Genomic DNA, 25,997 nt, shown 5'->3' on the forward strand with positions numbered 1-25,997 from the left:
AAGGCCCACTCGTGATTGTCCGCTAGTTTGTTCTGCACACCTGGGAGATAGAAAGATTCCAGATGAATGGAGTGGGCTATGCAGAACTCCCATAGCTGAGGGCTTCCCGACATAGGGGGGAAGAGCGGGCTCCACCTTGCTTGTTGATGTAAAACATGGCCAAGGTGTTGCCCGTTATTACTGCCACACCCTGGAATTGGAGCCGGGATAGCAAAGTTTGGCATGCTAGCCAGACTGTTCTGAGCAATCTGATATTGATATGCAGGGAGAGCACGTCCTGCGACCATAATCCTTGTGTCTGGAGCTCTCCCAGATGCGCCCCCCCAACCCAGAACTGATGTGTCCATTACTAGGGACAAGAAGAGCTGGGGGCTGTTGAAGGGGACTCATTGGAGGGACTCAAGTACTTGGTCTGGCACCATGACCACAGATTCCAGGCTGTCGAGACCTAGGCAGCACACAGACGCGAGTCAAGCTTGAAGTGGTCTCAGTCTTCAGTTTGGCATGCCAGACCACATAAGTACAGGCTGCCATGTGGCCGAGGAGACTCAGGCATCCCTCGCAGTAGTGGTCGGGTACCTCCTGAGGTTTTGGATAATGTCTGTCATGGTCTGAAACTGGGTCTCTGGCAGGACCGCCCTTGCCTGCACCAAGTCCAGCATTGTACCGATTAATTCTAATCTTTGAGTCAGTGACGAAGTTGACTTGCTCACGCTGAGGAGTCCCAGCCTCTCAAAAGTAGCTCTGACTATTTGGACTTGAGACTCCACCTGCTCCCTGGTACGCATCCTGAGTAGCCAGTCATTGAGGTAGGAATACACCTGCACTTGCCTCCTGCAGAGGAATGCTGCTACAACCGACATACACTTGGTGAACACTCAGGGGGCTATCAACAGACTGAAGGGGAGGACTGTGAATTGAGAGTGTTTGTAGCTGGCTACAAAGCACAGAAATCATCTGTGCACTGGCCGAATAGCTACATCAAAAGTTTGTGTCTTTCATGTCAAAGGCAGCATACCAGTCTCCCAGATCCAGGGAAGGGATGATGGTGCTGAGGAAGACCATGTGGAACTTCAACTTCACCATGAACCTGTTGAGCCCTTGCAGGTCTAGAATGGATCTGAGACCCCCCCTTTGCCTTGGGGATTACGAAATAGCAGGAGTAGAACCCTTTGCCCCTTAGCTTCTGAAAAATCTCCTCCACTGCCCTTATGGCAAGAAGCGATTGCACCTCCTGGATAAGGAGTTGCTCGTGAGAAGGGTCCCTGAAGAGGGACAGGAATGAGACGGGAGGAGGAGCAGAACTGGACAGAATATCCCACTTCTATAGTGTGAAGAATCCAGCGGTCCGATGTTATTTGGGACCATGCAGGAGAGAAGTGAGATAGACTATTCTGAAAGCAGGGTTGAGGATCCGCTATACAGTCTAGCACGTTGTCCCCGCGTGCATCTTCAAAAGACCTACTTGGAGGCCAAGGGGGTGCATGCTTGGCACTGTGATAACGAGGGCGGAGATGGCTTATGCCTGATGTTCCTACCCTGTCGTCTAGAAAAGTCTTGCCTAGGGTGAGGTTGATAAGGATATTGAGGGGGTTTGAGGCTTAAAGTGTTTTTGCTGAGACTATGCCTATGGTTATGCCAGAGGATAAGGCATGCGCTGCCAAGTCAGCAGCGTCCAGTAAGGCCTGTAAAGAGGTCCATGCCACTGTCTTGCCCTCCTCCACAATGGCCCCAAACTCATTCCTGGACTCTGATGGTATTAGCTCCTTAAATTTGAGCATGGAGTTCCATGAGTTCAAATTATATCTGCTCAGGACTACCAACTGATTAGCAATCCTGAGCTGTAGGCCCCCCGTGGAGTAGACCTTTCTACCAAAAAGGTCGAGTTTTTTTTAGAGTCCTTGGACTTATGTGTGGGTCTCTGCTGCCTTTGCCTTTCAAGTTCATTAACCGCAGACACCACCAGGGAGCAGGGCTGAGGGCGGGAGTATAGATATTTGTAACGCTTGGAGGGAACAAAGCATGTGTGTGCTACCCCCTTGGCCACCAGGGGGACGGAGGCCGGGATCTAGAGTGCCATGGCGGTGCTGATCAGAGCTGGCTGGGTTAGTGGTGCTGCCATGAAAGGGAGCAGTGCCAAGACCTCCATCTGTACCAAGAGGATCGGGGACGCGATGATGATTTGCGCTGGGAGTGGGACCGCTGACGATCCAAGGACCGGTGCCGCAAGTTTGACCAGTGCCGCGAGCGAGAGCGGCACCCCCTTTCTAGTGCCAGGGATCGATGACCTGGCAACACAGGCAGGCACATCATTACTGGCTTACCATGTGACAGTAGCAGCCTTGGCAGTCCCGGGGGCTGGCTGTGGAGAGTCAGGGACTGCAGTACAGTCATGGCAATGAGGTCCTATGCAGCCTCAAAGGTGTCCGGAGTGGATGGTAGCCTCACCTCCTCCACTATATGGTTTGGGGAGTCCAACAGCCCTGGGCTCAATAGTACTCCTTGCAGGTCTGAAGTTCCTGGTGCCAACTCCAAGGGTCTTTGGGCCAGGTCTCCCTCTCTGGGATGTGCCCCATTGGCCTAGACTGCCGGGGGAGGGTCTCACAGGAGATCCGCCTCTACCCTGCTTGGCATGCCTCTTCTGTGGCGCCAGAGAGTGGGACCGGTGCTGGGCAGTTCCCACAATCTTAAGCCTGAGGGATCGGCAGTGCCGCGAGTCTCTGTGCTTAGAGATCTTCCACTGTGCCGATTCTGCCACCAACGCCGGCGCGCTCCGCACCAAAGAGCTCCATGCTGTGTCCCGCTGTGCTGAGGTGGACTGTAGTTTAAGAGCCACCTTCAACCTGAAATCCCACTCCTTTTTGGTCCTGTGTCGAAAACCCTTGCAAATCCTGTACTTATTGGCTTGGTGAGCCTCCCCCATACACTTTAAACAAGTGTCACCCGTTGGCACAGGCTTGTTGAAGGGTTTGAACTCCAGGGATCGAGGCATGTCCTGAGGTCCCCAGGGGGAAAGGTTGGGATGGAGGGGAAATCCCCCCACACTTCCAATGGAAACTACTACTAACTAATCAAACTAGAACAACTATAAACTACTGAGATAAACTATACTAGAAAGCTAGGGGAAGCGAGGAGAACTTGCAAGCAAGCCACTCGCACTTCCGACAACTGTCACAAGCAGTAAGATGGACCTGAGGAGGGGGCAGGTCAGCAGGGTCATATATTGAGCGCCATGAAGGCATCACTCCAGGAGGCTTCACAGCCGACCCAATGGGAGCTGCCAGGGGGAAAAGTTTCCAGCAACTGTGCACGCAGTGCACGCACACCTGATTGGAATCAACGTGAACAAGCACTTGAAGAAGAAGAGGACATTATTCTAGGCAGAAGAGTAGTCTAAGCTCGGGGAGAGGGGGACTTTGACTTGAGTGCATCTTTTAGACCTACAGAGCACGAAAGAGTCCACCCGTCAGCTGGACTCAGACAGTGTATGGATTCTGATGTCAGCCCTATCCTTTGCACATTCACTTACACACATGCAGCGCATCCTAAATTCCAGTCCCTGAACAGTAAGAAGTTCTTTTATAATGGTACCCAGAAAAGTTAGATTCCACAATTTTGTTTCTTTCTCTTAAGCTCCATGACTTACCCACCTTTGCTCCCCATCCACATTGGTAGAGAAGTGCCATTATAGCACTGTGTGAGAAAAATCTATCACCTGCTGTTTGCTTTTGTGTTTATTTAAATTCTACAACTCTGCATGGGAGGGTGAAGAGACCTTGTTGTCCTTGATCTCATCACAAAGGGGAAGTGGTGCTGACTAAGATTTGCTTTTACTTGAATATCCAATATGCTTTGCGCTGAATATTAAACGTCAACATGCCCCCTGCAGAGAGAGCATTCCAGACTGCGAAGAATACGGAAGTGTCCATATCCTGAGTCCTCTGAAGGTATCCATTGAAACAAACAAATATCCCCCTTAGTGGGACTTTGCTTCCACAGAGAGGAATGGGAGAAACCTTTGTTAGCCCAGATTCCAAGAGAGGACACAGTCACCGAAGCCAAGATTAGATATTAAGGAGAGTGCACAGCAAAGATTCCATTGACACACATAACAGAATGAAGGAAAAGATACCACAAACAGGTAATCTGGGTAAAAATTCAGGCAGCTGTTAGCTGGAACACACTGGATAAAAGCACAACTGATGTGTCGGAGAGAAGACAGGCTTCAATTCTTTTTCATGTTACCGCGACAAACCTCCCCAGCAATTTGTTTACATTTTTATAAGCCATGTCTGAAAGAAAAGTGACTAGAGATTTTTATTTCCCACCATTTAAAGTGATATCTTAGGTCACGGGTAGTCACTTGGATCCTTCTAGAAGTTTGCCATAGCTAAAGGGGCCATGATTACATTCCTTATACACTCTCTGGCAAACAATTTTGAGACTAGGAAAGTCATATTAGGGAACTAAACTCATACCCTAGATCTCACCAACATCTTTTGATAAAAATTCATCTGAAAGCATTTAAAACTACACCGAACAAAGCACTAGAGCATGTAGCGTTGAGAATAATCTTGCAATGGAAAACCTAACTAGATATCCTAAAATGTTTCTCTTCAATTTTAAATCATGTTTAAATCATTTTAAATATAATTTTAAATTGTTTATGGTAAAATAATCTCTAAACTTACAGAGGTTGAAATCTTCTTTGCTGTTTCTGTGAATACTTGTTCCAGTGGTTTCCAGACCTGGAAAGCATAGCGACCTGAAAAACAATTAAATAATAATAATAATAAAAAAATCAAACTTCACTTAAAAAAGAAACCTTTACAGAGGTTTACCAGTGCAAACACTTATTTTGCAAGTATAATACCAGTGTAGGATTTTTGGTCTAAAAATCAAAGCCATCTCCATTTTTAATCTCTTCATGTCATTTGTTTGCTGGCAAGCACTGTTGCACTTTACTGCTTTTCAAGATGTTCCCTGAGCTGTGAGTTTTGTAGTCAGTCCCAGAACAGTTCTCTGATGAGTTTGCAATCGGTTGCATTTTTCAATCTTTATATTAAGAAGAGGGGAAAAGTCTGGTAATAAGTTTGGAAAAGAAAGTAATAAATTGCAAGATTCACAATGTTTGTTCCCAAGGCCAATATATTCCAATATGTTTGGATAGGATAAACTGAGATATGTGCCTTGTAAATTGTAGGAAATATTGCAATTAGCAATTATAGCTGGCATTTGTAATGTAATTCACCAAAATAAGTACAGCTCAAAGTTGTTTCCAAATCTACTTCTTACAGTGTTCAGACAACTTTGCATCAATATCACACAGAGTGAGTAATTCTTTGCATTCTTATTTATTTAGTGAAAAACTGAGTCTTTTTGGATCCAGCACCATTAAAGACCCAACTTAGCCATGACACTCTCTAAATACAAGACAGACTGGATGGAGCTCTATTTAGCAGTCAGTAAATTCTATACCATTTTGGGAAAGAATTGAGTAGGTCTACTGAGTTCAGTATCAGAATTTGCATCAGAGCCATCGTTGGAATGATCATTTTTTTGTTTGGTTGGGTTGTTTTTTGCTTACTATATACTAGAAAATTTAGTCACCATTATGCCATTTTAATTATTTTTTAAAATAAGATAATGCTTTAGCCAGATAGCATTTTGTTTTCATTCTTAATGATCAAGATGTCCACATAGGTCATTTCAATCATGAAAGCGTGTGCTTAGGTTTACGAAGAAATCAAGTTAATATGGTGTGATTTGATTACCTGAAGTGAACAGAAATCAATTTGTAGATTTCAAGGCCAGAAGGAACCCCTGATCCTCCCATGCAACATGGGCCATAGAATTTCAACCTGTAATTCCTGAATTAAACCCAATAATTTAAGGTTGAACGAGAATCTATCTTTCAAATTAAGATCGCATCTTGATTTAAAGATTTAGAGAGATGGAGAATCTACAGGGAATTTAGGGAACAATTTACCAAGGGAAGTGGTAAACTGCACCACTGCCTCTTAAGCCTCGCGCAGGGGCTCAGGGCTGCGACAGGGAGAGATGCGTCTCCCCCGGCCCCAAGCTGCTGCAGTGAAAGAGTGCTGGGGGGAGTCCTCTCTCCCCACTGCAGCCCTGGGACAGCCTGCACCCCAAACCCCACAACCCTGGCCCCCCCCAAAGCCCGCACACCCCCTACACCCCAACCCTCTTCCCCAGCCCCACCCCCAGAGCCTTCAACCCTAGCCGAAGCCCTCACCCCCTGCACCCAATCCTCTACCCCAGTCCTGAGCCCCCTCCCACACCCCAAACTCCTCATCCCCTGCCCCACCCCAGAGCCCTCACTCCCCCCTGCACCCCAACCTTCTGCTCCAGCCCTGAGCCCCTCCAGCCCTGTCACACATCACCTCCATATTGGTGCACATAACAAAATTCATTCCGCACAGGGACATAAAAATTAGAACTGATTGTTCCTATGGTTAATTACCTTCACTGCTAAAACTTGCTAGACAAATTCAAACTGGGAAAAAGGAGCATCAACTCTCTGCCACTGCATCTTTTTATGCCTTTGTAAACTAGATTAAAGAGTACTCTATTATCCCATATCTTCCAGGAGTCCAGAAGAGCTGGCTGTATTTCAAGGAATCCCTATTGAGGTTACAGGGACAAACCATCCCGATGTGTCGAAAGAATAGTAAATATGGCAGACCAGCTTGGCTTAACAGTGAAATCCTTGCGGATCTTAAACATAAAAAAGAAGCTTACAAGAAGTGGAAGATTGGACAAATGACTAGGGAAGAGTATAAAAATATTGCTCGGGCATGTAGGAATGAAATCAGGAGGGCCAAATCACACCTGGAGCTGCAGCTAGCAAGAGATGTTAAGAGTAACAAGAAGGGTTTCTTCAGGTATGTTGGCAACAAGAAGAAAGCCAAGGAAAGTGTGGGCCCCTTACTGAATGAGGGAGGCAACCTAGTGACAGAGGATGTGGAAAAAGCTAATGTACTCAATGCTTTCATTGCCTCTGTCTTCACGAACAAGGTCAGCTCCCAGACTGCTGCGCTGGGCAACCCAGCATGGGGAGTAGGTGGCCAGCCCTCTGTGGAGAAAGAGATGGTTAGGGACTATTTAGAAAAGCTGGACGTGCACAAGTCCATGGGGCCGGATGCGTTGCATCCGAGAGTGCTAAAGGAATTGGCGGATGTGATTGCAGAGCCATTGGCCATTATCTTTGAAAACTCGTGGCAAACGGGGGAAGTCCCGGATGACTGGAAAAAGGCTAATGTAGTGCCAATCTTTAAAAAAGGGAAGAAGGAGGATCCAGGGAACTACAGGCCAGTCAGCCTCACCTCAGTCCCTGGAAAAATCATGGAGCAGGTCCTCAAGGAATCTATCCTGAAGTACTTACACGAGAGTAAAGTGATCAGGAACAGTCAGCATGGATTCACCAAAGGAAGGTCATGCCTGACTAATCTAATCGCCTTCTATGATGAGATTACTGGTTCTGTGGATGAAGGGAAAGCAGTGGATGTATTGTTTCTTGACTTTAGCAAAGCTTTTGACACGGTCTCCCCCAGTATTCTTGTCAGCAAGTTAAAGAAGTATGGGCTGGATGAATGCACTATAAGGTGGGTAGAAAGTTGGCTAGATTGTCGGGCTCAACGGGTAGTAATCAATGGCTCCATGTCTAGTTGGCAGCTGGTATCAAGTGGAGTGCCCCAAGGGTCGGTCCTGGGGCCGGTTTTGTTCAATATCTTCATAAATGATCTGGAGGATGGTGTGGATTGCACTCTCAGCAAATTTGCGGATGATACTAAACTAGGAGGAGTGGTAGATACGGTGGCAGGTAGGGATAGGATACAGAGGGACCTAGACAAATTGGAGGATTGGGCCAAAAAAAAATCTGGTGAGCTTCAACAAGGATAAGTGCAGGGTCCTGCACTTAAGACGGAAGAATCCAATGCACCGCTACAGACTAGGGACCGAATGGCTAGGCAGCAGTTCTGCGGAAAAGGACCTAGGGGTGACAGTGGATGAGAAGCTGGATATGAGTCAACAGTGTGCCCTTGTTGCCAAGAAGGCCAATGGCATTTTGGGATGTATAAGTAGGGGCATAGCCAGCAGACTGAGGGACGTGATCGTTCCCCTCTATTCGACATTGATGAGGCCTCATCTGGAGTACTGTGTCCAGTTTTGGGCCCCACACTACAAGAAGGATGTGGAAAAATTGGAGAGAGTCCAGCGAAGGGCAACAAAAATGATTAGGGGTCTGGAACACATGACTTATGAGGAGAGGCTGAGGGAACTGGGATTGTTTAGTCTGCAGAAGAGAAGAATGAGGGGCGATTTGATAGCTGCTTTCAACTACCTGAGAGGTGGTTCCAAAGAGGATGGTTCTAGACTATTCTCAGTGGTAGAAGATGACAGGACAAGGAGTAATGGTCTCAAGTTGCAGTGGGGGAGGTTTAGGTTGGATATTAGGAAAAACTTTTTCACTAGGAGGGTGGTGAAACACTGGAATGCGTTACCTAGGGAGGTGGTAGAATCTCCTTCCTTAGAAGTTTTTAAGGTCAGGCTTGACAAAGCCCTGGCTGGGATGATTTAATTGGGGATTGATCCTGCTTTGAGCAGGGGGTTGGACTAGATGACCTCCTGAGGTCCCTTCCAACCCTGATATTCTATGATTCTATGATTCCTTCTGTGTAGGTACTTGTAGACTGTGATGAAGTCACCTCTTATTATCTGTGATAGCTAAACACATTCAACTTCATTAGGTCAGGTTTTCCAGACATCAAGCCATTCTCGTAGCTCTTTTTGGAACCTTTCCAATTTTTCAACATTCCTTTTCAAGGGTGGACACTAAGACTGGACACAATATTCCAGTAATGGTCTCACCAGTGGCAAATGGAACCTCCCTACTCCAACTTCTTGCGCTCCTGTTTATATATCACATTAGCCTTTTTGGGCACAGCATCACACTGGGACCGCATGTTCAGATGGCTGGTCAGTTACCTGCAAATGCAACAGCTGCAACACCCAGGCCAACTGCCATCATAGTTCTGGCCTATAACAGAAAAACTGAGTCAGTATAAAATTTAAGTTCTGATTTTAAGTAAATTGACATTCTATTGCAACAGTGAGCATTTCTGAAGTCTGAATGTGGATACCATATGGTCCACTTCTGTAAACCCTTTAGCGAGTCTTCCCCTAATAAGGTTTAATATTTTATTTTCTTCTTATAAATTACAACCTTTTCTCCGTGTATTTTAACTTTGGAATGTACCAATACTTTCAGTGTGTAAAAAAGGAATAAATTCTTGGATACGTCTTAATGCATGAAATTAGAAACTCAGAAAACACTGGAAAATTAAATAGCTTTCCTTGTTCCGTGGCATTACTTAACCTCTGACAAAACCTCATGTTTAGCTTGAAACTGACTCTTACTAGTGTTTCACAATTATTTGATTTGCAACGTTTTCACAGGAGATCATATAAAATGACATGCAAAACCATTCTGCTAGGGTTACTTGAAATAATTCACACAGTAAAACTCCAGTTTAGTTTAAAAGGACACAGATAACAGAAAACTCCATAATATTAACTAGAAAACCCAGGTGGCTGGATTGGGATTATGAATGGAAAAAAGTTTGCATTAGGGCTTTGCACAGGAATCTCATCATGACAGAATTTCTGGGATTAGAAAAGGGAGTATTAACTCAGGCACAGTCCCTAGACTTACACAGTAATAACTGGGAGAACTCCCGGCCTTTGGTACTCCTTCCCCAATGCAATCAGCATGAGCTACAGCTGAGGTCACAGAGGTAAAATAGGATCTGCAGGGATAAGTCTACACTGCAGCTGGGAGCCTCCCAGCCTGAACAAACACGTTATCTGTGCTTCAGCTAGCAGATTCAAAATAGCAACATGAATGTTGTAGCATGGGAGATGGCATGACCTAGCTTCTCAAGTACAAGGCTGGTCCAACCACCCTGGGTCTGTACTTTGGTGGCTAGCCCATGCCGCCACATCCACACTGCTCATTTTAGCATGCTAGCTTGAACAGAGCTACTCCGTGTCAGTCTATCCAGCCTGGGAGATCTACAATGCAGCTGGGAGTATAATACTGCCTTAGGGCCTTCTAAGTCCTCTGTCCCTCAAACTCAGACAGGCCTCATCAAGAGAAAAAGTTCTGGAACCTCTTGTTTCCTGACTACCTCCACATTGGGCACTGCAGCTGAGAGGAAGCTGGTGGGGGTGTATTTCTGAAACTCTGATGTTCTTCCCCAAAGCAGTCAACTTTGTTTTCCTGCTTCAAAGGAAGCCCTTGACTTGTCCTCCTGTCTCCTATTCCTCCAAGCAAGCATCAGCCTGCAGTCTTTGTTTTGTTTCATACCTTGAGATTCCATTCCTTGTAACTCCCCAAGCAAGTCATTAGAGATCTGAAACTTTTGGAGCCAGATGGAATTTTTTTTTCCCTGTTGAAAAGTCAGAATTGGTGGGATGGGGGAAAAAGGAAAATCACAGAAACTGCTATACCAAATCAGTGGTCCATGTATTACAGTATCCTGTCTTTGACAACGGCCAGTAATGGATGCATCAGAGAAAGGTGTATTAAACTTCATAGTAGACAAATATTCAATAACTGCCAACAAGGGAGGCTTCTTCCTAACGCCTGTCAATTAGTCATTGGATTCTGCTTGAAGCATGGGGTTTATATCCGTCCTAAAAGAGGTTTTCTTCCTGTTTTATTTAGTTTTTCTGTAACTGTCAACAGTATCATTATCAATATAAATATCTAATCCTACTTTGAATGTAACTAGGTTCTTGGTCTCAATGTTAGCATAAAGTTTCATATGTTAATTATGTAAAAAAAAAGTTTATATCAGTTTTACAGTTGTTGCCATTTAGTGTCATGAAACTTCCCATTGCTCCTGCACTATGGAGAAGTGTAAACAGGAGTACCCAATTTACCTTCATCATACCATTTATTATTTTTATATTCCTCTTATTTATCTCCTCTCTAAATTTAATAGCCACAATCTTTTCAACCTTGCATCACAGGGAAGTCTTGTCAGGCCTTTAATCATTTGACGCCTGTTTTTGAACCTCTTCTATTTCTGCTATCTCTTTTGAGATAGGTGACCAGAACTTGACACAGTATTTCAGGGGAAGGCATCATATTGATACATAATTGCATTATGCTATTTTCATTATACTTTTTGTTTGGTTTGTTTTGGTGTGTACTAAGTAAAGACTTTCACTGACGTGTCCAAGTAACAGCTACATCTTTTTTCTAAGTTAAGAGCCCAGCAATGTGTAAGAGTAGTTCTCTCTATTCCATCCAATGTTTATTATCCTGTATTTGTCAAAATGAAATTTCACCTGCCATTGCGCTGGACACTGGCCTAACTTTGTTAAGTCCTTCTGAAATTCCTCAGTTTTATTTATTCTTGAATAAGCAAAATATTTTTTCATCTGTAAAACTGCCACTTTACAGTTCACTTTTCCAGATAACCGATAAAACACCACCAGCCCTTATGTGGAATGTTACAATTGATGCAATTTTTCAGAAAGTTGTGAATGGAGATTCAGAAGTATCCATGTTAACTGAATCTTGAAAAAAAATCTGATAAATAGCTCATGGTCTAATTTTTTCGTTTGCTGGACAAAAATGGGTACAGATTTCTTAAATAATTTAGTAAATAAAAATTAGAGTGTCATTCAGTTGAACTTGTTTAGGCACACTATGGAAGTATATTATTGAAATCTTCCATACACTAATCAAGGACTCAACTGTTATTTCAGTATTTTTAGTGCTAAACTGAAGCTTCTATTGTAGAGAAATCCACTAAAAATCTAAATTGATACTCTCTATTCTTCCACATGACCCAAGATTAATCTAAATCAATACATAAAAATGCTGTGTCATTAAATGACAGATCATGAGGTCCAGTAGAATGAACAGCAACTCCAAGTACCACTAATGACTCAATGAGAGCCCTGGAGTAAATCGTTTAGCCCTCCGTTTGTGTCCCCATCTGTACCCACTTACCTCAGCTGGATATTTTAAAGAATAATCAGTTTGTACACTGCTTTGAAACTGTAACGTGCTCAGTATTACTGATGTCAAAAGCACAAATCTTGAATTAAACTCAGATTTTTTGTTGATGTTAAAAGGCAATTTACTAGCACTCTCGAGGGTACAAAGAGATTTGTGTTATATGAGACTAGTACCACCAAACTATTTCTTCCTCTCGTTGTCTGAAAATAAGTTATACATGCAGCATAGTAGAAACTGAATAAAGAGTCATTAACTTTCAACAGTGTGCTTACTTAAGGTTTACATTTTGGAGAGTGTACTGTTGAGGAATTTGTAAAATACAGGCTTTAGATGTAGCTACATTTAAAGTATTCCCTTAACAGCCAAGAAACAAATTAATGTCAAGGAGCATGAAGCTGTAATGGAACAGAAGACAAAAGCAGCTGACCCACAAACACTTTTTTCATTTTTAGTGCATCGCTCTCCTGGGTTAATCATTGGTATATCCTATTGTGCTGATCTCAGTATTTTTATTCTTACTATTTAGTTCAATTTACAATAACAAAGCTTTTTGGATTCAGACAACAGCAAGGAAAGTGTTGCTGAATCAGCAAAGGCTAGATTTTTTTTTTTTTTTTTTTTTAAGAAATACAGAGCAGAAGAGAGATTAGAAAGGCTGCTTCAGACATGACAGACCACACTGTTAGATAAATAAAGGATGAAAAAAATGTTTACCCTCAAATAGATGTTATTTCTATTATATAAATTGAAATAACTTCATATACTGTAAGTGTACAGAGGCCAACTCATGACCCTTTAAAGATGTATTATTCAACAGCTTTTATTCTATAACACAACAACAAAAAGATGCAATGATTTAATTCCTCTCTCCACAGATTCTCAATCTACTGTGTTGCATTAACAAATCACAGAAACAAAAGGCTGCAAGGGAGGTCAAGAGGTCATCTAGTGAAGTCCATCTCACTGTATTGAGGCAGGGCCAACTATACCTAGACCAGATGTGACAGACATAGGCGCTGACTTATCTAGTTGCCAAGGGGTGCTCGACCCCTGCTCTGCCCCAGGCCCAGGCCCAGGCCCAGGCCCAGCCCCCACTCCATTCCTTCAAGCCCCTACCCTGCCCCAGCATAGCTCAGACAGGAAAACTGGGTGAGTGGGCAATGATGGGGGGCAGCAGGGAGGGGGCATCCGTTTCCCTCCAACCGGCCCTTACTGCTCAGCAGGCACCCGAAGATGAGGCTGCCAGGGGCACACAGGCTGCGGGGCACGCCCATGGGGCACAGGGGGTCACCGCTGGGGCTCAAGCTACACCCGCCCCTCCCAAACCCGGCTTGGTGTCCGTCTGCCTGGCCAGCCACATCCCTCTCCTTCCGGCGACATGCGCTGCTTCTGCTCCACTCTCAGCACTAGCCCTGCACAGACCCACCCCAACAAGGCACACTCCAGGCGCGGGAGCTGGAGACCAGGACAGCAGCACGTGGCACTAGCAGGACAGGGACGCAGCCAGGCCAACAGACACCAAGCCAGGGTCGGGAGTCCCAGCCTGTGGATTCGAGGGGCTTTGGCCCAGATTTGGGTGGGCATGGTTGGATGCTAAGTGGGTAGCCTGTGGCCCACCCAGGTCCACCTGTGGCTACACCCCTGCCCCTCTTTCCGCCCCTCCCCGCACTCCGCCATCTCCCTCCCCCAGCCTCTCATGCACACCGCAGAACAGCTGGTCCACGGCAGGCAGGTGGCACTGGGAGGTAGGGGGAGGCGTTAATCGGTGGGCTGCCAGTGAAGGGGAGGCGCTGGGGGGGGGGGGGCAGGCGCTGACAGAGCTACCGATGGGTGCTGAGCACCCACTTTTTTTTCCCGTCCAGCCCTGCAGCACCCACGGAGTCGGCACTTATGGTGACAGATGTTTCTCAAACCTGTTCTTCTATACCTCCATTGACAGGAATTCCACATCCTCCCTTGGTAACCTATTCCAGTATTTAACTATCCTTGTAATTAGAATATCTAATATCTAACCTAAATCTCCCTGGATGCATATTAAAACAGATTACTTCTTGTCCTCCCCTCAGTGGACATGGAGAACAATTGAAGAAATATCTAAAAATGTAAATTTCTGTATTCCATAATTATGTGATGTTCCATTCAATGAAGGAATTAGAGGAAAGAAAAAGTAAAACATTTACTATATAAAAAATCCAGTATAGTAAAACAGATTTCATAGGGCCTCATATTAGCACGATGTGGAAAGCACTTTCCTGATGGAATTGAAAACATGTCATTGCTTACATGTCTATAGCCTTCATATTTCACTGCAAGGCCTAGATATATTTTTTAGACATTTAAGTGGCTAAAGTATATTGCGGAGGACAGGGAAAGAGAAAGCACTTATCTAGCCCATCAGAACTGATAAGATTTGGCTATTGATATTAACTTAGGACCCCATTCATCAAGGTACTTAAGCATGTGCTTAACTTTTAATATGTAAGTAGTCCCTTTGAAGTCAAAGTTGATTTAGGCGTGTCCCTTAATTTGATTTTGAATTAATTGTAAAAGAAAAACTTGAAATCTAATCAGTTTCAAAAAGTGCATGAGAAGTAGTTTCAGGTACCCATGCTGATTTCTGTAATTCTACAATCACATTTTCCTATTTTTAGAAAGATATTTCTCACACATTTGTGTGGGTCTTTCATGCTGAAAGAGGGAAAGCTGACCAATGTATTCTGTTAATACCTCCTTTAGAGAGCAATATCAGTCAAACTCTTTGAACAATGAATAGTTAGCTCAATCCACAAGAAGTTAACACTTGACCTCATCCTGTCTCCAAAATCCCATTCCTGGGCAAAATAATTGAGAAAGTAGTAACCATCAAGCTCCTACATAAATGTGACAGCCAGAATCCTGGATTCAAACTAGGGCACAGGAACAATCCTAGTGGCCCTAAAAGATGGACATAGTATGTACACAAGCACATTGCCCGTGTTCATATTGCTGGGGTTCTCTGCTAAACAGCAGACCACAAGGTAGTGCTAACCTGCCTACCTGACATAACAGGAGTAGATGGTACAGCACTAGTCACTCCAATCATTCCTCTCCAACAGACCTCAGAATAGTGATGTGTAATTACTCCTTCTCTCCATAGGCCCTCACCTGCTGAATCCCACAGAGATTCAGATCACCCCATCTGCTTTTCAATACATACGAAATTACTGGGAGAAACAGTGACATACTATGGGTTCAGCTGCCAATAATATGCTGATGACTAGAGCCCTACCAAATTAATGGCTGTGAAAAATTCCCCATGAACCATGAATTTGATTTTCTCCAGGAAGTCTGGTGCCCAGTCGGGGACTCCTACCCTGTGCAGGGCTCCCGCTGGTAGTCCCAGCTGGGGATGAGGAGGGACAAGACTTTCTCTTCCCCTGGAGGGGCTGCTCCCAGGGTGGGTCAGACCCACTACCAGGAAGCTCCCCTGGCTGCAGGAATCTCCGCATCTCCAGCTGTCATCTCTCCCCTTCTTCCCCCCACAGGGAGGCTGTGTCTCCAGCTGTCACCCCACAAGACACATTGGGATGGGAGACTGCCGGGAAAACCGGACATATAGTAGCCCACCCTCCTACCCTGTGACGCACACTTCTGCACTGCTGCTGCTGGCGGCGGCACTGGCTTTAGAGTTGGATGCCCAGCCAGCAGCCTTCCTCTGGCTGCCCAGCTCTGAAGGCAGAAAGGCAGAAGTAAGGTTGGCAATCCATTACCCCCCTACAATAATCTTGTGATTCCCCCCCAACCAGCCTCTTGGGTTTGGACTCCCATGGTTACAACACTGTGAAATTTCAAATGTAAAGAGAAAATGACTAATTTTAAAATCCCCTGGCCATGAAATTGACCAAAATGGACTGTGAATTTGGTAGGGCCCTACTGATGACACTCTGCAAGATTTTTCACCACTGATAATGCAACCATCCTCACTAAGATATCAGAAAGCCTACAGAACATCAGCTCTTGGACGAAGTGTAGTTGACTCAAAGTGATGCCAAGCAAGACTGAAAATGATGAAGCTTTTTGAAGAACTAGCTGAGGTACAGTTGCCACCATACATTGAAGACATACAACCCCTATTCATTGAATCAGTGCAAAGTCTCCTTCTAAAATTTGACTTCTCACAAAGCTTAGATGATCAGGTATCATCAGTGAATAAAAATGCCTTCTTTCACCTCTTTCAGCACTCTAGGCATTCTAGGAAACTTCCACCCCTTCTTTCCAACAAGTACCTGGCCACATTGATCCATTCATTTTTCATCTCTAGGCTGGATTACTGCCATTCACTGAAACGGAATGCAGTGATGCTGGAATAATTTTTATAGTGTGGATACTGAAGACTGAAACCATGTAATTCGGTTATTACTACTTCAAGACAGGAGGTACAGCAGCACCCCTAGCACTCTTAGTTTCAGCATTCAGAGTAACAGCCGTGTTAGTCTGTATTCGCAAAAAGAAAAGGAGTACTTGTGGCACCTTAGAGACTAACCAATTTATTTGAGCATAAGCTTTCGTGAGCTACAGTTCACGATGCATCCGATGAAGTGAGCTGTAGCTCACGAAAGCTTATGCTCAAATAAATTGGTTAGTCTCTAAGGTGCCACAAGTACTCCTTTTCTTTTTAGTTTCAGCACTTATGGCTGAATGTGAAGACAATGGATTGGCTTCAAATAGTACAAAAAATGGCTGCCCGCTTTGTCCAGGTTCTGGATCACCATGAGCACGTAAGCCCTGCATTCAAATCCCCACACTCGTGCCTACTCAGTTTCAGGTGCCACTTTAAGGCTCTGATGCTAATCTTCAAAGCAATTAATGCATCAGTCCCAGCTACGTTAAATGAATTTCTATGAACCACTGTGAAAGCAGTGCAAGGACAAGCAGATCACAAAACCCAGGATGAAGTACATGAGAGGTGGGAAAAAAGGGAGGGGAACCGTCTGTGGCATAGACTTTATGGAATGAACTTCTAAAGGGGATTAGGTGAATCCTGAGTCTGATCCTTTTTACCATAGAAAGAAAAACGTATCTCCTCTCTAAAAAAAAATAAAATACAATAGAATAAAATAAATTAAACAACCAACACAAGCACAACACACAATACCCCAAGTGGAGTTTGGTCTCCTCTCCAAAAAGAGAAAAAGAACCAGAGACTCCCAAGTCCACGAGGAGTTTTACTATTGCTGTTCACTTCACGTGGAAGGCACTCAGCTACTACAATGATGGATGGCAGTGTTGTAAAACCCTAAGATAGACTACAAAGAAAACAGTAAAAGGAAAAGGAGTACTTGTGGCACCATATTAAAAGTTAATGTCTCTTAGAGACTAACAAATTTATTTGAGCATAAGCTTTTGTGAGCTACAGCTCACTTTATCGGATGCATTCAGTGAATTGGTTAGTCTCTAAGGTGCCACAAGTACTCCTTTTCTTTTTGCGAATACAGACTAACACGGCTGCTACTCTGAAACCTGTCATTAAAAAAACAGTGAAACCAACTATACATGAAGTGCTGTCAAAAGCACACAAAATGAATCTACTGAAGAAATGAAGAGAGTAGAGGAGGGAAAAAAGCTCTAAAGTTATAGAAATCTTAACTTGTAACAACGGTGAATGAAAAATTCATACAAAAGTGATTTTTAAAAAATTGATAGTGTCCCTTCATAGTAGAAAAATTCTTTGCACTACAACAACACAAATAATGACATAAGCAAAACATAACACAGTGCAGATTTTAAATGGTGAAAGTTTCCCCATTGCACTAGAAGCATGTTTACTTTCAGTAATGCCAACCGTGGCCAATGTTTTAAGAACTGATCCGTGGAGTTGCCTCAATTTTATTTGTCACCGTTCCATAAACTGATCACCAGAACAAACATAAACAGACACCAGATAAAGGTACAAAATCTTTTCACTAGATCATGATATTACCTAAAATTCAGCAGGCATTTTACCTACACAATTTACTCAGTACCTCATGGGCTCTCCCACCGGTTACACTGTCTGATGAGAATAAAATTTCCTAAGTGTAACTCTCAGAGCCTAGAAAATAATTTAAATTTAGAAGTAATAAAACTAAATCAGATGAGAATTTTACAGATAATGCCTTTTTATGGTATGCAAATAAAATAATCCTAGGCCCTGTCTGTACTAGGGAATAGCAAGGGGGGGAACTCCTATGTACACAGGCCCCATGCTGTTGAAACAAGCTTTTTCCCCCTAGAATCCAAGGATAGAAGGGACCATTCTGATCATCTAGTCTGATCTAACAGAGGCCCTAGTACTTCCTCTAAACAATTTCTACAGCAGATCTTTTAGACAAACACCCAATCTTGATTTAAAAATTTTCAGTGATGGGAAATCCACCATGACCTTTCATAAACTGGTCCAATGGTTAATAACGCTCACTGTTACAAAGAAATTACCCCTTATTTCTAATCTGACTTTGTTTTGCTTCAACTTCCTGCTGTTGGATCGTGTTACTTTGTGCTAGACTGAACAGCCTATCTTTAAATATTTGTAGATACTCAGAGACCATAATCAAGTCAAGTCACCCCTTTTAAGGACCAGGTCAGCACTGAGGTCTCAACCAACATGGCGCTTAAAATCTGGGCGGTAGCAGCCTTCTAGGGCAGGGCCCCCGATCTGGCTCCCACCGGTGGCGCTGTCGTGTGTTAGCAGTGGTGGGATAACTGTCCGTGGCGGTGGCACAGAAGAACACGTGCTAGAGTGACGGTCACTAACCCATTTACCCTCTCAGGTGTCGTTTCCTTCCCACCCCCTGGCGCCGGCGTTGCCCCGCCACGCACACGCGTGATTTCCTGCAGTGCCCAGTGCCGGGCACCGGGAACCAGCCAGGCTCCTTCCTCGCCGGCAGGCTCCAGGAGCCTTTGCCCCCCCCGCACGGAATTTATCCCTAACGGCTGAGGCGCGTGTGACCTCTGGCGGCGAGTCCCACTCGGGGCCCCTTTCCCCGTGGGTAACTGGGGGGGGGGGGGAGCGCTCCGGCCGCGGGACAAAGCGGCGGGGCACGGAAGGGCCGGACTGAGGCGAGAGGGGCGCAGCGCGGGCCCCTCACGCGCAGCTCTCCACCCCCGTGACGCAGAGACGCGGGTGGGGGCGCGGAGGGGTAACCGCCATCCTAGTGGCGGGGCGGGAAGGGGAAGGAGCGCAACAGACGCAGGCTCCCTGCCCCACACTCACCAGCCCCCTGTCCGTGTCGGGCTCACCCTGCCTGCCGCCGCCGGGGACCCTCGCGTACTCAACGTAGCGCAGGGTCTCCGAGGGGGCCCCGGCACCTTCCATGACAGGCCGAAAGAGTTGAGGGCGCCGTACGGGGCCACGCTAGGGACAAGCGAGCGCCGAGGGCGGAGACAACTAAACAAGCGCGATCCGCGCCGTGCCAGCCCCTCCCCCACTCGCCCTTCCTGTGGGGGGCGGGGCCAAGTGCGGGTGTCCGCCGCCTGTGCCAGCACCTTCCCGCCGGGGTCAGAGGGGTGGAGCGTCGTGTGCGCGTGAGCCAGCCAGGCGGGGGTGTCATAGGCACGCAACACTGCCGTGCCCGAAAGCGTTAAGCGTAGCCCAGTCCCTTCCACCTCACAAGCGAGTAACGCTGGCAGCTTCTCAGCGCTGGCTCCCGTTCCCACACACCACAACGTGCTGGGGGAGGAGGGCACCCAAAGGGGGCATTCATAGGACACACGCTGACCCCATCAGTGGGATGGGATGGGGTGGAGACAGAGAAAGGCTGCTAGTGTAGACAGGGCCTGTGAACACAGCCCCTTGGGGGATTTAGTTTCTTCCAGAGTCAGATATTGCCCCCTCCCAAGCTGGCTGACCCCACGGAATCTCCCTGTCCCCCAATCTTTCACATCATTATGTTTAAAAAAATGTAAAATAGTACACATGGCTCATCATGAAGTGCTGTCACCACTAAAACTCCCATGCCCACATAATAAAACACATCACCTTACCACCTGTCCACCCCTCAACCCACAAAAGAAGGCCTCTCGTTGCACCCTGAAGGTCAACGGGTTCAGGATATGTCACACAAGAGAAGAAAGTAAATTCCTGAGCCAAAGGCCCCCCACTGAATACACCTTATTCCCATATGCACAAATCTAGGAACTGTCTTCACTTTACCAGACCCTTGTCTAACTCCCCACTAATTTGTGGGGGATGCGGACAGGAAGACTCGCTCAGTGGATTTTAAGGGTTTGGTGTAATTCTCTCCTGAGGCCAGGGAGGATTTTGCAGTTTGTGTCCTGGATGGCAATTTGTAAAAGTTATTCACTTGTTCCCATAATATAAGAACTAGGGGCCACCACATGAAATTAATGGGTAGCAGGTTTAAAACAAATAAAAGGAAGTTCTTCTTCACTCAGCGTACAGTCAACCTGTGGAACTCCTTGCCCGAGGAGGTTGTGAAGGCTAGGACTATAACAGGGTTTAAAAGAGAACTGGATAAATTCATGGAGGTTAAGTCCATTAATGGCTATTAGCCAGGATGGGCAAGGAATGGTGTCCCTAGCCTCTGTTTGTCAGAGGGTGGAGATGGATGGCAGGAGAGAGATCACTAGATCATTACCTGTTAGGTTCACTCCCTCTGGGGCACCTGGCATTGGCCTCTGGAGGTAGACAGGATACTGGGCTGGATGGACTTTTGGTCTGACCCAATATGGCCATTCTTGTGTTCTTATGCTATTTAACCTGTATTTGGAAGATGACATTCAAATTTCCTTAATTCACTCACACAACATCACCTGCTCACTTTCCCAAATCCCAAGACAATTGAGGGGAAGGAGCGATCAAGAAGAAGAAATGAAGGGATGAGAGATAATAGTAGGTAGAAACTGGAACAGAGAGGGAAAAAGAGGAGAGAGATCACTGAAAGTAAAGAGATATGGAGAGAAAGGCCAAACAGGGAAAAAAAAAAAATCTTGGCCTAAATAGAAGATTTCAGAGGAAGAAAAAGAGAAAACATTTATAAATATGAAAAATTCAAGAAAAACTGGTCTGGGGGAAAACAGAGACAATGAAAGAGACTAAAAATGCTTAACTGTTTCTTTCAAGTTAGTCAAATATGATGTATTTTAGCACACTTTTATACTTAAGTTTCACAAGTCTCCTGTAAATCTAGACCAGGGTTAGTCAATTATTTTTTGTCAAGGTCCAAATTTCTTGGTCAAGATATAGTCAAGGTCCAGACTTCAGAGAAACATTTTTCACACCTCAAGTGCCCCTGTTCAATGAACACCTACAATGCTATGAAATATACTCAGGGCCTATTGCTTATGATTTTATTGCATTAAATGAAAAATAAAATCAAACCATTGTATAACCTGAAAATAACCCCCAAGAAAGGTGTAATAAATTACATCTCAGACATTTCAGAGTGGGAGCCATGTTAGTCTGTATCCGCAAAAAGAAAAGGAGTACTTGTGGCACCTTAGAGACTAACCAATTTATTTGAGCATAAGCTTTCGTGAGCTACAGCTCACTTCATCGGATGCATGTAGTGGAAAATACAGTGGGGAGATTTTATATACACAGAGAACATGAAACAATGGGTGTTACCATACACACTGTAAGAAGAGTGATCAGGTAAGGTGAGCTATTACCAGCAGGAGAGCGGTGGAGGGGGACACGACCTTTTGTGATAATCAAGGTGGGCCATTTCCAGTGGTGTCTCTAAGATAGCTGGGAGTGCTGGTAGAATAGGGCCTGAGGAGGGAGTCTACATAGCCAGACAATCCTGCTGTCAGGGTGCGAATGCCCGAAATGATGGGGCATCCAGGATTTCCAGGTTTATGAATCTTGGGTAGCAGATAGAATACTCCTGGTTGGGGTTCTAGGGGTGTGTCTTTGCGGATTTGTTCTTGTGCTTTTTCAGGGAGTTTCTTGAGCAGATGGTGTAGTTTCTTTTGGTAACCCTCGGTGGGATCAGAGGGTAATGGCTTGTAGAAAGTGGTGATGGAGAGCTGCCTAGCAGCCTCTTGTTCATATTCCGACCTATTCATGATGAGACACCACTGACTTCCTGAGGAAACTACAATCCACTAGTGATCTTCCTGAAAACACCATCCTAGCCACTATGGATGTAGAAGCCCTCTACACCAACATTCCACACAAAGATGGACTACAAGCCGTCAGGAACAGTATCCCCGATAATGTCATGGCAAACCTGGTGGCTGAACTTTGTGACTTTGTCCTCACCCATAACTATTTCACATTTGGGGACAATGTGTACCTTCAAATCAGCAGCACTGCTATGGGTACCCACATAGCCCCACAGTATGCCAACATTTTTATGGCTGACTTAGAACAACGCTTCCTCAGCTCTCGTCCCCTAATGCCCCTACTCTACTTGCGCTACTGTCATAATTTACTCTCTTTGAACGTATGTGATTAATTTTTAACCTTCAGTGGAACTGCATTTCTTGTAATCATAAAACCTATTTTAAAATCAGTAATAGTGTCCTTACCTTATCCTTTCTCTGTTCATTGATTTACATAAAAGTAAGGAAGAATGGCACATTGCTTATCTATTCTTTCAATTAGTAAATACAAGTAAACCTCAAATAAACTAGAAGTACTGGGATCTTTAAAAATGTGTAGAATAACTTAAACCTCTTGCCTTTTCCTACAACTTGTTCAGGAAATTTGAGCATTTATTGAGGCTATTACTGATACACTTTGTCAAAAGGTAAGGGACAGTAGGAGAAGATGGGGTTGTATGTATTTTTTTTTCGAGAAACAACTGAGATTGTGGGGAAGTGAAAAAAAAACAAACTAACAAGGTTGGAGGAGTACAAGAAATGACTCAAATCAGTGATGGGAGGAACTATACAGAAGGAGGGGGCTGATTTTTCCAGTTTACGGCCAGATTCTGCAGTCTTTGCTCACTAGAAGTATTTACTCACACAAGTTAGTCCCACTGAGCTGAGTATGACTATTCATATATGTAAGTACTACTCAGCATGAAGAAGGGTTATAGAATCAGTCTCTTAATGTTCAAAGATTTTTTTCTCTCTTAAACTTTAAAAAAAAAAAAAAAAAAGCTAACTTTAAAATTTTGCAGATACTTCTGAACAAAAGCAGCTGGATTCCTTTATAGTATTAGTAAGGCCCAGCAAACAAAAATCAATGCTCTGAGTACATCAATAATAATACATTTTAATAATGCTTTGCACTTCTGCACCACCAAAGATACCAAAGCAATTTATATGGATTCATCCAAGCATTCAGGGATACAAAAGAAGTTTACAAACATTATCTAATTAAGCACTACAATATACTTGTGAAGTACATTAGATAAAGGAGCCAAAGCAATCTCTTTGTCCACAATTGAAATGCATTCACCACTGGAACAAAGTATATCAGCTGTTCAGTAATGCTAAATTACAACAATTTAGGACTGAAAATGAAGAAAAATATTTTTCTCCCACTGAAAATGCAGAGAAAGTCCAGGTAGACAGAACAAGTACCTGACTAAGCTTGTCCAGAACACTGAAGTTAACACTGTCACTCATACAAAATCTACCAATGTGATATATGCCATCATGTGCCAGCAATGCCCCTCTGCCATGTACCTTGGCCAAACTGGACAGTCTCTACGTAAAAGAATAAATGGACACAAATCAGACGTCAAGAATTATAACATTCAAAAACCAGTCGGAGAACACTTCTATCTCTTTGGTCACTCAGTTACAGACCTAAAAGTGGCAATTCTTCAACAAAAAAACTTCAGAAACAGACTCCAACCAGAGACTGCTGAATTAGAATTAATTTGCAAACTGGATACAATTAACTTAGGCTTGAATAAAGACTGGGAGTGGATGTGTCATTACACAAAGTAAAACTATTTCCCCTTGTTTATTTCCCCTCTTACTGTTCTTGTAAACTGCTGGAAATGGCCCACCTTGATTATCACTACAAAAGGTCCCCCCCCCCGCGCCCTCCCCCGCACACACACTGCTCTCCTGCTGGTAATAGCTCACCTTTCCTGATCACCCTTGTTACAATCTGTATGGTAACACCCATTGTTTCATGTCCTCTATGTATATAAAATCTCCCCACTATATTTACCACTGTATGCATCCGATGAAGTGAGCTGTAGCTCACGAAAGCTCATGCTCTAATAAATTTGTTAGTCTCTAAGGTGCTACAAGTACTCCTTTTCTTCATACAAACAAGAACACGTGGGGGGACGGGAGGAGAGGAAGCAGAAGTACCAAAGAAAAGGCTATTCTCACAGTATTTATGTCCTGAAGGAAACCTTAAAAGATTATAAGTCTTGTGAGAAAGCATGATAGAGTGAGATTTTCCAGTCCAATTTCTAACCCAAGGAGTTTTTGGGGGGTTAACCTTTAAGGTGTGCTTATCACTAATTTATTTATTTCATAGGAGCAAAGTCTGCATTTCTGCCTGTACAGTTGGTATATTTTTCCTCATTAAAGTAGATACATTTATGCTAGCTTATGCACAACACACAGGAAAAACATTTATCCTTCTTACATTTTTTCAGTGATTGTTTTTATCTATTTTTCTCTGGTGCTTTTTCACTGCTTTCAAATTGAGAAGTCCTAAGAAAATTTGGAAATCCACCTGCTTAACTTTTTTTGTTTATATCAGAACTGCCTACAGACAACAAATTGTGACTGAAGAGTCTTACCAGAAGAAGCAAAAAACAGAGAAATGAAGTTAAGGAAGCAGCCTGGGACTGTGTAAAGGAAAACCAAGCCAAATAAGAATGTCTTTACTTTTGACTTCAAAATATGTTTTCAGTTATTTGGCTGCAAACAGCACTTGAAAAACCAACATCAGGCTATGTGAGAGACAGCAAAATGCCCCTCTGTATATGTATCTGACATCTGATTATAGAAAAGGGGTATTGTCCATCCCACACATTAGTCTAAGAGTCACCTAGCGAAACATCTACCAGCGATACTTCATTGTTGTAATATTCCAGTAGATATTTATTGACTTAAACTTTTTATATGATAGTTCCTCTTCTCTCTAAGATGTGCATTTTAATAGTTTGGGGCCAGATTCCAACATACTTACTCACATTTAGCTCTTCAGCTAAAGCCAATAAAGTTAGAAACTCCAGCTGAGGAAGTGCCCCACTGAGCCTAATCCAAAATCCGTGGAAGTAAATAGCCTCATTGATTCAGCAGGCCTGGTTGTGGCATAATGTACTATTCAGTGTGAATAAGGGTGGCAGGATCTGACATTGAAAGATATATGACCAAACTTTTGCCTGGCTGTGTACGGCTAGACCAATGTATAACGGGGAATAAGATTTCCCACACACATCCCCCTGAGTGTGCTCTTCAGATCACTGCTAATTCCCCTCTCTAGCCATGCAGGTGGGTGGACAGTGGGTGAAAAGAGATGGAGAATGGCCAGAACCTCGAATCTTCCTCCCCAGCCTGCCAGCCATCATAGCTAAGATACCTGTTACTGTTAAGGGAAAGAAGCAGATTACTTCTCTTGGGAGAAAGGTGCTGAAGTATGGAAGGAACTGTGACTCTTTGGACATATAGTTCTGTCCCCAAAATCCTCTTGTGGTGCCACAGCTACATACCAACCCTTACGTAGGACTGTGCCCACAGACACAATCTAGCTCTTAATGTTTTAATTTAATTCTAAACAGCTAAAGAAGGCAGGACATTTTCACTGATAGTTTGTCTTGATATATTTTGCCTGTAGTATGTCCATTAAGTACAGTTTTCTGTGTACTTTTCATATACATAACTTTAATGAACCATCAGCCATACACAGAGTAATACAAAGACAAGGTGAGTGAGGTGATATATTTTATTTATATCACCTCATCAACCTTCACTCTCTAAAATCCTGGGACCAACACTGCATACACATAGTAGTACACAGCATTCCAAGATGGAG

At 44.2% G+C, this 25,997-nt stretch overlaps 1 protein-coding gene across 4 annotated transcripts in view; it reads right to left on the reverse strand.

Moving 5' to 3' along the window:
- Window positions 1-19,533, reverse strand: part of DNAJC15 (DnaJ heat shock protein family (Hsp40) member C15) — a 45,684-nt gene extending 26,151 nt beyond the window's left edge. Inside the window, exons 1-3 of one of the 4 annotated variants that reach the window (XM_037894610.2) lie at window positions 19,290-19,523; window positions 9,010-9,061; window positions 4,692-4,765 (exon numbers count right to left, since the gene is read on the reverse strand). In XM_037894610.2, the coding sequence (XP_037750538.1) occupies window positions 4,692-4,765; window positions 9,010-9,061; window positions 19,290-19,391 (228 nt within the window). In that variant the 5' untranslated portion in view covers window positions 19,392-19,523. Of the gene's footprint in view, window positions 1-4,691; window positions 4,766-9,009; window positions 9,062-19,289 lie in introns of all 4 variants that reach the window. The other 3 variants (XM_007061318.4, XM_043533320.1, XM_043533315.1) reach the window with 3 other exon arrangements.
- Between the last annotated feature and the right edge of the window lie 6,464 nt (window positions 19,534-25,997).

This window comes from Chelonia mydas, chromosome 1, assembly GCF_015237465.2.
Source record: "Chelonia mydas isolate rCheMyd1 chromosome 1, rCheMyd1.pri.v2, whole genome shotgun sequence".
Lineage (NCBI taxonomy): Eukaryota > Metazoa > Chordata > Testudines > Cheloniidae > Chelonia > Chelonia mydas.